Source organism: Leptidea sinapis, chromosome 41 (assembly GCF_905404315.1).
Source record: "Leptidea sinapis chromosome 41, ilLepSina1.1, whole genome shotgun sequence".
NCBI classification, from domain to species: Eukaryota; Metazoa; Arthropoda; class Insecta; order Lepidoptera; family Pieridae; genus Leptidea; species Leptidea sinapis.
Genome location: NC_066305.1, coordinates 2382493 through 2395758, shown reverse-complemented (window position 1 = coordinate 2395758; position 13266 = coordinate 2382493). Strand labels below are relative to the sequence as shown.

Genomic DNA, 13266 nt, shown 5'->3' with positions numbered 1-13266 from the left:
CATTTTATTGGATTTTTTTTAAATATTTTTAAGCAGCATTTATTGAATGTATTTATATATATATATATCTTAAATCGTTCACCTATTAACTTATTCACTTCCTTGTTTTTTTTTTAGGAAATATTCTATTTGGAAATCCTTTTTTTATATTTTTCTTTGAAAATATTTTATATAAGTCTATGGATCAGAGAGTCTATCTGTGTGTCGTTGTGTGTCGTTGCCATGGTAGCAATGTTTTATGTAACGTTGCTATTAGCATGTTCAAGAATTATAGTCCCTGAAATTGCAATTTGAATCCACTACTATTATAAAAAGAAAATATTATTAAGTTTCGATATATGTTATAAAATGAAATAGTATTTCACATTAAAAATATTATAAGTATGTGTTGTGGTTGATAGTGTCGTAGTAACCGAAGACTGAATATGTTTTATGTGAGCATTATAAAATAAGATTTCTTAGTTTGTATTAATATATGGATTTATATATTAATCGTTATGATAGGTACTGAACAGAACCTTGTGAAGAATATTATAAAAACAATAGCCCAATGAGATATTCGTGACCAATCACCGAAATGAATCGCTACATCGTGCTGCAGCAGCTCGGGGACGGCACTTACGGCTCTGTAGCTCTGGCGCAGCGCCGGGACACGGGTGAGAAGGTTGCCATAAAACGAATGAAACGCAAGTACTATTCCTGGGACGAAGCCATGAACCTTCGGGAAGTAAAGTCGTTAAAAAAGCTGAACCACGCCAACATAGTAAAGCTGCGCGAGGTGATTCGAGAAAATGACACTTTATATTTTGTGTTCGAGTACATGCGAGGCAACTTGTACCAGCTTATCCGTGACACTGACGCACCTTTCCCCGAGTCCGTGCTGCGGAACATATTGTATCAGGTTCTTCAGGGACTAGCTCACATGCACCGCCATGGATTCTTTCATCGCGATTTGAAGCCCGAAAACTTGCTGTGTGCCGGACCGGAACTGGTAAAGATAGCAGATCTGGGGCTGGCGCGTGAGCTGCGGTCACGGCCGCCGTACACAGAGTACGTGTCAACGCGCTGGTACCGTGCGCCCGAGGTGCTGCTCCGCGACCCACGCTACGGTGCGCCCATCGACTTGTGGGCACTGGGGTGCATCATGGCCGAGCTGTACACGCGGCGCCCTCTCCTGCCCGGCCACTCCGAAATCGACCAGCTGCACAAGATGTGCACGCTGTTGGGCCCACCACCGCGCGACCGCTGGCCCGAGGGCTACGCTCTCGCCGACGCACTGCGTTTGCGCCTTCCGACTGGCGGAGCGCCCGTGCCACTAGCCAGAGCGGTGCCCGGCGCCTCACCTCCAGCACTGGTGTTGCTGGCCGTGCTGCTGCGCTACCCGCCGCGCGAGCGGCCCACGGCCGCCCAAGCTCTCAGGTTCTCGATTATTATTTCTTCAACATGCATATTTGGGACACGATAACAGCTGTCAACGGTTCCAACGTTTTTTATTGTTTCTTGAGTGGCTTTTCGCCGGTAGCTCCACGTCCAGTGTGCCAATAAGAATTGTTAAACATTTTCCGTTTCTATTTTCAGATTTCCATACTTTGCCGTCGGTGCTTCGTTAGTGGTTCCTGCCCCTGTCGCGAACTCTAGAAAGTACGTAGATAGTTACTTTCTCTATTTAAAAACCAATTTTTGTAAAAATTCTTAATTTTTAAACTTCGGAAACAGCAGTAAAACCTAAACATTTTTTTCGAGACTAACCTAAATATCAGATATATCACAAATCACAAATAGGTAATAATAATAGACTTACAGTTTCCATAATGTTAATATTAAATACAAAAAAAAACTATAATTTACACAACAATAAACAATAATAAAATTTAATATTTTATAATGAAGATAAGTAAATAGTAAGCTTAGTTGTTTATGTACTAAATATTATTAAATAATAATATTATGAAAGATCATATCTCACTTTTATTCGCAAAGTTAACATTTTTTTAAACTGTATAAAATTTCTTTAAAAAACCTATGTGGGCAAGTTTGCCATGTCAAGTATGAACTCGTGTACGCGAACCCACCACACTCACCCTAATGAAGGACCTTCGAATGGTCCGAAACTAGTCGGTATTCACACCGATAAACCATGAGTAAAGCCTTGTTAGTAAATTAAATTATAATATCTTATGAAAGTTTTTACAACATTAAACAATATGGACATGTAAATTGATTACTTTTGTACAATTTTTACAACATTAGTACTGGGCATTCCATGCTATTTTTTTCTCTATATGTTACTGACAGAAGTATCAGACTCTCTTACTAAGGGCGCGAATGTAAAATATTCAAACGGGTTTTCTAGTAGTTCAAAGTAAATTTTTATTTTTTTTTTCATCCTTCCCAGAAGCAGTTGCACACGAGTGGAAGTTGAGAACGTCCCTCCGAATGGCTTAAGTCGTTTAAATAAGGTTTCAAGTGAAAAGTCTCATCACGATCAATTTGCAGACATTCTCGGGTAAGTCGCTCTGCTTTGTGGTGTCAGTTTTCAACTGATTTAACATAAAATTATATACACTATGCTAGTTTTTGGGCCTCATATGACAAAGGATAAGAAAGTCGATCTTAATATAAAATGAAATATAATAGATAATTATGGATCTTGTTTATTTTTAAATTATTTATTAAAATGTTCACTTCGGAAATATGAGCTTTAATGAGGAGTGGCAAGAAGTTCATTTACGCTTTGTGTGCAGCGGAACTTGTATTATTACATATTCTTTGGCAGCGGTGAGGTGATTCACTCCGCGCGGCTAGCGAGTGGCGTACTCGGACACGGGCGTGGCAGGAGCGTGCTGGCTCCGCTGCAGTACCCATCAGAAGGCGAATCGGCTCAGGGGGGTGCCCCGGCCGCTGCGGGCGGCGCTGCTCGGGTGTATCTCGGCGCGTCACGGTACGTGGCCGGCGCCCGTATCGACACGTCGCTATTCCGTTCGGTGCCTATGCCCGTGCACACCCTCCATGGTATGATTTGTGCCATATCAGCCATTTCTTTAATACCCTACCAGTAGGACTATTAAGTAGTAGTTAAAGAAAATATTAATGTGCCGAGATGAAATACCTGAGGGAATCCGGATATGAGACTCTCGTTAGAGTAAAAGTGATCTGTGATGAGACTCGTCGCGAGCAGAATCCTTTCAAAGCCACCAATTGACGGTTGAATAAATATGGCGACTTGTTTTCCTTTTAAAATCCTTGTTACTCCTAAGTGATACGTGTGAAATTAGTGATATAACTGGCCGTAAACTAAGGAATCTAAGGTTTTAGCAATACATTATAAGATGCTTACAGGCATACAATACTGGCATAAAAATACAATACAGTCACATGCATCGCCCGAATAGTTGTAAATTGTTATGATGTACGGTACTTTTCAAATATGAGGTTAAACACTACTCTGGGTTACAAATAAATTGACTCAGCCAGTGCCTCTTCACACTATTTGATAATGAAAGGAAGAATGGTTCCTTGTCCATCTCCTTTAGTGATACCTAATACAGTGATGCTTTGGACAAAATATTTCATATTTATGAATTTCACTTTATTTATAATGCAGAAGTCCGTGTAAATGGTACATAAAATAATACATCTTACAGAAGCGAGCGCAGCGGTCGCTAGCGGTGTGGGAGCGGGTTCGTTGGCAGCGGCGTCGCGCGTTGATTGGGCCTCCAAGTATCTGCGGTGAAGCAAGCGCCTGTGCGTCCTTGAATGCTTATACAGGCCCAATAACTTACATCAAAGACTTACATTCAGTATGAGTAGCCGCCACTAGCCAGAGTACAATCATTGAAAAGATTACGATGTAAATATTATGTGTAATTTATTGCCACCATTTGTTTTTCTTTTTCTCCTATAAATATCCCACACTTTATCATTCCAATCACTGTGATGAAGAGTTTAGGGGATAGAGTAGTTAGTAATAATAATAACTGTTTTAAATATAGCAACAGTTAGGTACATTTAACATTAACTAAACAAGATCATCTGACTATCCTCCTAGAGGTTGCCGCCTGTTTATGTGGGATTGCCTTATGCGATTCGGATATGGTAGTTAAAAAACTAAAACTCACTGTTTTTTTTATTTAGACCCATAGCCGCTTTATACTTTTAATACTAAGTATTAAAAAGTAGAGTAGAATTTAGAGCATACATTTTTCTGCATCTTATGGCTATATTTAGAAATAAATAATTATAATGTTTGATCAGATATCTGGTAATATGTAACTCAAAATTATTATTTTCAATTACATATTACCAGTTATCTTATTATAATTATTATTTATTAATAGAAAAATGGTTCTCCTAGATTTATTGTTCCGTGGATTTAACACAAAACCTACTTGATTATTCAAAGTTAAATATTCCCAACAATTAAGGACATTTTATTAGCTGTCAGCCTAAAATACAATAAGCGAAAGTTTGTATGTTTATTTATTGGGTTGTGCGTATATTTGTTACTCTTTAACGCTTTAAATGTATTTCAATCTAATAAGTTAAGATAACCTATAATGAGAGAGACAATCACTCGAAATAAAAATTGGTTAAATTTTGTCTTTGAGACATATCTACACATCTTTTCCAGGGTATCTTCTTTGCATTTGTAGTGTAAGCGGACACCAACATATCTTGGTATGACAGCTTTTGTCTAATTGAAGTAAATAAATGGCTAATTGGACTTTTGTATGTGCGTCAATTATAATTTGACTACATTGACAAAATATATTGACTTCAGAAAGAGAAATTAAATTATTATTTTTTGTTTAAGTAGTAAACAGATAATAATTATAAACAAAGAAGGAATAAACAACTTTTTTTAATGTCTAAAATGTTCTAACATGTACAAAGCAATCTAATTTTTAAAAACCGTACCAACTTACTCGTTGATATTTAGGTTTTTTTTTAAACGGACAATGAGCGTACTCGACACCTGATTTTAATTGATCACCGCCGCCCACATCCTCTTACAAAACCAAAGGAATCACAGGAGCGTTGGCGGTCTTTTAGAAAGGTGTACAGGCTGATTTTTAAGATATTCATGTCAAGGAAGAAAGTTCTTTGAAAATGGCACTGTAAGGAAACGGTTGAAATGATATCTAAATTTGTGGCGAATCGTGCGAAAATGGAATTTGGCGACAAGAATCAGGTCAAGCAATTGGTCGGAAAACTCCCAGCAACGCCAAGTGAATTAGCCGTTCACAGAGCACTGGATCCCTGACAATTCGAGCGATGCATTGCACGCGATCAATAACACCAGCTGATGCTGGGGTGCCGCGGACCAGAGATGACAGCAATACAGGCAGTATGTGGTGTTCCTGCGCTTTTGGAGAGCGCTAGAATGTAGGTCAGCTTGAAGTATTACCGTGATCGGTGATCTATTAATGGCCTTAAGACCAATTTGGCTTCCTTGAGACTTTCCAGATGATCTGACGTGGCCCTCAAAATCTAGTCGTAGCCAGAGAGTACACCCTACCCTCGAAATTGCCGAAACATTGACAGCCGATATCCTCCCCGACGAACACACATACCCATATAATTAATAACGCCGTTTTTTTGTGCGAGTGAGGAACTTAATCCGAACGAGTTTGGCCTGATTGTACTGTCGTCATAGTACGACAGCATGACTCGGCCACATCAAAAGCCCTTGTATTCACTCACAAAACACTTGTTTCGTAAGTTTAATCGTAAAAAATACTTTGTAAAAGTTCATTAAAGTTGTAATTTGTTAAAATTATTATAACATTTGAATAACACAAAAATAGTTGTATCCTAGCCTTGGGTAGGTATTTGGAAACTTGGAACTTAAACTTTAATTGTGAGGTATTCCCTATAAAAGACTTATTTTTTTCGTTATTTGAATGTTCACCACTTCAGTCATCAGTGACCGGTGTATCGCGAGTCTTCTGGGCGAATAGATTATGTGTTTGCCTTTCGAAGGAATCAAGCTGAAATGGACACTTACTACCACTTTATGTACATATTGTGTAAATTGTGTTTTTGACTTCGAATTGTTAACGCCTTTACTGTGAATTTGTGACATTTATTTTTGGAGTTTACTTCTTAAGAATCGATTTTCATATAAGGCGCCCGGTATGTGAAAAATATGGAGGGTAAAACCTACTCATGAAATGGCATAGTAACGATTTTGTTGCTCATCATTTCTCGCGCACCTTTCACTTTCTTGTATTTTGAAGCTCTTTCATATTATCGCAATTGATTTATTATTATACTTTCATAAAGTTAAGTGAAAATTCTATAAATTATGGAAGAAAGTGGTGTAAATAATAGTGCCGGAAAATCTGATAAGCACGTACTAAGTTACAATTCATACATTAATATGACATGTATTGTATATATAAACATGTTTGCTTTGTATTTATTAAATATTGAATTATCAATATAGTTGATACAAATTTATATGAGCTATGCACATAATTAAATGTTTAATTTAATATAAAAATAATTATATATATTCTTTTAGAATTTTCATTAATGCGTTTATTTACCCTTACATAGTATGATGTCGATCTTTTTTAATAAATACGCTTTTATTAGCTTCTGCTGTATGTCTATTTGTAACCGACTCCATTCGACTTGATTTTGTTTAGTACCTGTTCAAAGACAATCGTTCTTGAGGTGTAAACTCCAGTCCTGCGTCGGAGCTGACACGTGAAAGCCCTGGATATAGGACCTTAAAACCCTGCCATTTCGATTGTATTTTTTTAAGGTATTTCGTAAAATTTAAATAGTGTTACTTTTGTAAATCAACTTATGTATTTTCTTAAAATTTCGTTTTTTTGCTTATACTTAAATAGGAAAGTGTTCGTAAGAATGATCATAGTGTATTCTTATTTCGTCGCAAATAATCAAAGAAATCAAAGGTGAAGCCGATGATCCAGAGGTCAATGTACGTTGTATGTACAGTATTGTTAATACATTTATTTAAATATTTATTTTGTTTGAAAGTTTCACTTTTTCAATTTTAATTAAATAATTAATTTTCGTTAGTTCTGTGGACTAGTTTTACTAATATTTTTATTTATTTCAAATATATGCAGTCCATACTGTATAAATCATTCGTTTGTAAAATTCTTCACATTTCTCTCTTGCTACCAACTGGCGCCTCTTCTCAATTCCCTCTAGGTATTTCGTGGACGGAAAAGCTGAAAAATATTAGCTCTTACAGATTTGCGGTGTTAATAAGTATTAATTATCACTAGGTTAAGATACGTTTGTGATACCGTGTAATAGCACTAGTTTGTAATTAATTGTTCGCGTTTTTTTATTTACGATTATTTACGCTTTTTGCCAACCCAACTTATATAAATAAAATAAACTTAGCAGTGATAGGTCACACCATTTTTTTTACGTCGTTAAAGTATTATTCAAGCACTTTTTTATAGCATACCTACTCAAGACTTGGTGATTGACACAAAACTAAGGAGAAAAGGTGTGCTTACATTGTCTTTAAGCACACTTTTGCTGTTCCAATATCAGACTGTGAAAGATATTACCTATGTTCATAAGTATAGAATGTCATTACACAATACTTAACAAGTCAATGGGTGATAACAACTGTGTTTTTATTCTTGTTTAAATCATCAAGTTTTATCAAAATTTAAGATAAATAAATGTCTTAGAATAATCTAAGATTTCATATATGCTGAAAGAGTGAAAAGTGATGTGATGTTATATTACAACTCTGAAGAAAATGACTTCATAAAACAATAATAACATTCAAAAAATTGTATTGTTACTTTCAATAACAGTACCAGACCTAGAGTAAATTATTAATTTTTTTGTATGCTTAAAAGCTAGGAATTTAAAATAGAAGAATGAATATGTCATATAAGTTTATATTTTTTTATCAAAAAGATACAAAAACCTTTCAAGTGTATGTTTAAGTTCTGGCCGATGCATCACTGCTTAGCACACTCGGCTGACACACTGCCTTGTGTCTTAATGCAAGATTCAGTACCACCAAACATCTAAACATCCTCTGGAAATTGCTATGCTATATATAATTAAATACACAAATGATGGGGAGCTGTTATAAATCATAATCAGTAAATAATTGAATTATAAACCTGAAATATGCCATAGATTCAAAAACATTGACAAAGTCCAACTTATTAGCCAGCTTTATTTAAATAAAAACAAAATAATTTGTGTTACTTCTACAATAATTAGTTCCACATATTATTGCTAATGCTTTAGTTAGACAGAACAGACATGAACATTCACCAAAGGAATTTCTAATTTGGTTTGAAACAAGGCACAATTACTCTATTCATAATTTACCTACATAATATAATCATATAACATTTCTTTAAATTAGAGCTCTAGTGATTAAGTAAATTGTATAAGTTAAAAATACCAATAAATAAATTATACTATATTATTTACACATTACTTCTGTATAAAATTTGAATCATCAACACATTGCAATAGCATCAATCATATTTGAGGTAGGGCTTTGTATCAGGTATAGGGGCTGTGTGTGTGTGTGCCGAGTGTGCAGAGTGCTGCCACGCATCAGGAGGCCAACTGTACACTCTAGGCGCTCCGTTGTCTAACAAACCCCAGCCCAACAGCTGGGATCTTGCACTGCGGTCTTGTTTGGGGGATGCTGTTGATATATTGACAGACACCCCCTTGATAATATGATCTTGGCCACACAATGACTGTGCAACTTCCGGGTCTAAAAAAGTGACAAAGCTAAAAGCACGAAACGGTTTTGGAACAAACACATCAGTCACTTGGCCAAATGCACCAAAATATTCCCTGAGGTCATCTGCAGATAGGCTCTCTGTACACCGGCCCACAAAAACTTTGCGGTGTGCTACAGATCCACCATCCTTACTATTGGGTATGCGCACATCACACCAGCGACCATCAATCATATGCCTTCTTCCGAGGGCTATCAATTGAGCTTCATAGTCTGCAAACTTAATAAAACCGAATCCTTTTGATAGACCCGTCTTCATGTCTCTCTTGACTTGAACCATCAGTAGATCACCGAACGCTGCGAAGTATTCTCGTACAGTGTCCTCTCCTGTCTTCCATGGTAACCCGAGAACAATAAGGTCGGAGCATCGAGGACGGGGCGACTCACTTAATATGTCAGAGCGAGGGAACGCGCAGAAATAGCGATAAGCCGACCAACCCTCGGCGGGTGGCAGCACGCGATCCTCGACGAGCCGCAATCCTCTCAACCTGCCACCAGATCTATACTTGAGGCCGCTGGCGTCTGCATACTGGCCTGCGATGGTGCTCAGTAACAAGGATCCGTCTTCCTCAGTTGGCAGCTCAATGGGCTCATCTTGTTCGCCCTCGCTTACCAACACGTACTCTATCGACATAGCGTTTACAAAACGATACGATAATGGCAGCTCTGCATTGCGAACACCTCATAGAATCAACTATGAGATAAATGAGTTATAAAAAAGCATTTAGTCCTTAATTTTAATTAAAATAAAATAAACGAATTCACGTATATAGAATATATACAACTAAAATACACACTAGAAAAATTGTAATTCATATGAGTACTAAGTTGTGAGCACTCAGCAGTCAGCACATATGACATAATATTTTGTTGAGTTTTGACAGGCGACACACGACAGTTGACATGTTTCTTTTTCTTTTCTTTCTAGTTGCTTCTGTGCAAGGGGCACCACAACCCGCCAAGACATGTTTCTTAATTCACCAATTATGGGTAGGCTAGGCAGTGTTTTGACATTCTGCCTAGAGCTAATAGTATACTTTTTTACTATTAAAAAGGCTTACCAACTAGATATTCAATTAATATTATGATTACTTAAAATTTAAAATGTATTAATACTTATATATCTAACTTATAGATATGCACAGCGTTGCCTTCATATTTTGTTACTGTAAGTTAAGCAATACTAGTACTATTGTACGTTTATTATTATATTATTTTATTATTAGAGTTAGTTTAAATTGCAATTAAAATTAGAGTTAGAGAAAATAATATATTCTTTGATATTTTCTTATAATTTTTGATGGTTCTTTAGAGTTGACAATTTAAACCGACGGCTAGTACACTTAATAACTGAAAGTGCGTCGCCGAAGTTAGACGTCACTAAAAATATCGAACCGCACCGTATTATCAGCTATTGAAACAACCGATATACTTTGTACTCAAATAGATATTATCTGCGTTTAAGTATAGAATTCTGATCGAAATAATCTGTATGCCTGAAAGCAAAGAATTTAAAAATAAAAGAATGAAAATAATATGTACGTAATATTGCACATTTTATTAAACAATTTGTCTCTCTGCATTAATGTTTACATCATATATCAATGTAAAATTCAACAATAATTTTGATAAATGTACATGGAAAGTTATCGACATACTTAACAGTGACAAATTTCATCCAACTTTTAAATTCATTATTTTTGATAACTTTCTTTATATATTTTTCACAGATTTTAATGGTACTAGAGAGTACATCTGATGGATATGTGACTCCACCTAGGTCTATCAGTTTTATCAAAGTGAAATGTGATTGTTTTTAATATAAAATAAACTCTTTAATAGAAATTGGCATATTGTGTACGATTATTATAGTAAGTCAGAAAGTCATTATATATTAAATTCTTTATAAATCAAATTATTTATTTTCGTTTTGTCCTAAGGATGTCCTTTCCCGGACAAGGAAAGGCATCCTAACCGGAATTGATCAGCAAAAATAGAGATGGACAGGTGATTTGCTTCGCTGCAACCTGGAAAAATGGTCCAAGTAGGCTACTCTCTGGTACCCAAGAGAAGGCAAACAGCTCGGAGGATGGCCCCCAAAAAGATGGGAGGATGAAATATATCAGACTTTAGGCCTATATTGGACCAGGGTTGCTCTGGACCGGAAGTACTGGAGAGAATTTGTGGAGGCCTTTGCCAATAGGCACTTTGAAGTCAGGGACATCATAAAAATGTTTTATGTTGATTTTAGAACCAAACCAAATTTGCATTGCAAACTTGCATCTTTTAATACTTCAGTCGTTTAATTATATAAGCTAGGGTAATTGGTAGTAGACTTTGAAAGAAATAAAAGCTATTTTAATTTTATTTATTCTAGAAAGGACAGTGGGCTTGTGATAACTAAAATAATAATATTTATTTAAAGTGAGGTTAATTATATACTATATATATTTTTGTGTAAAATATATGAATATATAAACATGAAGTGACTTACAAATACGATTGAATCACTATTTATAATAAGAATAACAATAATTATGTTTATTATAATGTTTAATGTTTACAATGTTCTTGAAGTAAAAACTTCATTTGGCGTACCACAAACACATTTTTTCGTAGTTAGTAGTAGATTACCCATCATGCTCTTCGCTGCTGAACGGTGAAAGGCTCGATCGGGTTAACTCGGGACCGCCGTGTGTACGCGAGCGAGAAAGATACAGTCAGCTGCTCTTCGCTGTGTTTAATATATTCAATTCATACGTAATAATTGTCATAACTAAATTAATAGGTATTATTTGTAGGGGAGAGCAGGTAGGATTCGTACACTTTTTACTCTAAGGCTTGTAAAATGTTATATAAAAGATATTTGAAAATATATTTAATACTGCTATATTACTAGCATATCTGGTTATAATAATACAAAGTTGTATGTTGATACGAAGTATTATAACCAAGTTGTGGTGCTTTTTCCAAGAAATGGAAATTGTACGAATGCAACCCCGACGCGGGGTACCTTCGTACACAGTGTGGGGCACATTTGTACATAGTGGTGAGCCTCCGTACGACGTGATTAAAATGCCATTTATACTCAACGTAAGCTTTATTGAGATCAAACTTAACTCAGAATTGGCCTTAATGACAGTCATAATTAACAATATTGTTTTTTTACACTTTAGTAGTTATTAATATGAAACAATTGAACCCTTGTCGTTAACTCAAAATAGTAAAACAATTTTTATAAAGTTTTCTTATTTCCTTAATGAATCAATCAATATTAATTATCAATCATCAAGACTACGAATTGGCACTCAAACAATAGATAATGGATCTTATATTGCACATTGTACACACACCGGTTTTCCAAGTACTTTGCTTTGATCTCAGTACTTAAATTTTGTATTCAGTGGGACTATATTATCTTACCACCTGTCCAATATAATGTAGAACAGTTTTTTTCTATTCGCATTTGACCGGTAGAAAGCATCCTTTTATGTTTTCCGTCGTAACAGGATTTTCATTGTTAATATCAAGCTCTTCAGACATCTGTTCTAAGGAAGAACAAGAATTTTCTCTTAACTTATATGAGTCTCGTTCTCACTATCTGTCGCTACAGTTTTCTTTGGTCTCGTTGGTTTAGTTTTGATATTTGTGTTTGTGAAGTGTAAAGCGCGTTTCATCTCCCTGGTTCTTTGTTTCCTCTCATGCCTTTTTCAGGTCTTTTGCTTTTTCTGTTCCAATCTGTTCTTTTCAGGAGTATCAACATAATATATTCTTGAATTTCCTGGCAATATTCCATTCCTCGATGTTCTCCATGTATTTCCGTCTAATTTAGGGTCAGATAATTTCGGGTGTTATTAATCCTATAGTTGATGAAATTAAGGCAAATGGCTCTGACAGCAAAGAGGGTGATACAGCTGCTGTGTTGATTAGGATCCATTTCTTCAGGTATTGCTTGTTGTTGTTTCACATATACGTCTGGGCCTCATCTTCAACTACCTCTCCCGTTAGTAGGAGACTTGTCCCTTCACATATATGCGTGGTATGATTCTGTAATAAAATAACGTCTTAGTAATCACATTACCTGACCTCAAGGGGAAGCATTCGTACAGTATGAATCTACCCCATTCATAACTGTACGAAGGTGCCCCAACCCAAATATTTGACAAACCAATCTATCTAATATATATAAATTACGTGACACGTTGTTTGTCCTCGATGGACTCCTAAACTAATCGACGGATTTTAATGAGGATTATTGCATGGAGTTCAGTTTAGTCCAACTTGAGAGATAGGATAGTTATTATTTCGATTTGGGACCCATAATTATATTTATTTCCAATTTTGTTTTGTATGGACATATTTTCTGTGAGCGAATTTATTAACGCACGGTTTGACAGTTCTGCTGTGAAACAATTTCATTATAACAACAAGGAGCATACGTTACAAAATAATTCTTGATGTTATGAAAAACTATTGACAAATACATAAAAAAC

The 13266-nt window shown here is 35.8% G+C and overlaps 2 protein-coding genes and 1 long non-coding RNA gene across 5 annotated transcripts in view; 1 reads left to right on the top strand and 2 right to left on the bottom strand.

Moving 5' to 3' along the window:
* Positions 1-13266, bottom strand: part of LOC126976551 (uncharacterized) — a 219216-nt gene that overhangs the window by 30802 nt on the left and 175148 nt on the right. The gene's annotated exons all lie outside the window — the stretch shown is intronic.
* Positions 278-3869, top strand: LOC126976533 (serine/threonine-protein kinase MAK). Of its 3 annotated transcripts, none has more exons than XM_050824922.1 (6): positions 278-434; positions 516-1419; positions 1579-1641; positions 2396-2506; positions 2777-3012; positions 3645-3869. In XM_050824922.1, the coding sequence occupies exons 2-6, from the start codon at positions 578-580 to the stop codon at positions 3731-3733; spliced, it is 1341 nt and encodes a 446-aa protein (XP_050680879.1). In that variant the 5' UTR covers positions 278-434; positions 516-577; the 3' UTR covers positions 3734-3869. The 3 variants fall into 3 exon arrangements, with proteins under 3 accessions (XP_050680879.1, XP_050680880.1, XP_050680878.1); XM_050824923.1 differs by having other exon boundaries at positions 505-1419; positions 2399-2506; XM_050824921.1 differs by having other exon boundaries at positions 505-1419.
* LOC126976538 (TAR DNA-binding protein 43-like) lies at positions 7882-9618 on the bottom strand. The gene has a single exon (XM_050824930.1). It carries the CDS (start codon positions 9405-9407, stop codon positions 8499-8501), a length of 909 nt encoding a protein of 302 aa, XP_050680887.1. The 5' UTR covers positions 9408-9618; the 3' UTR covers positions 7882-8498.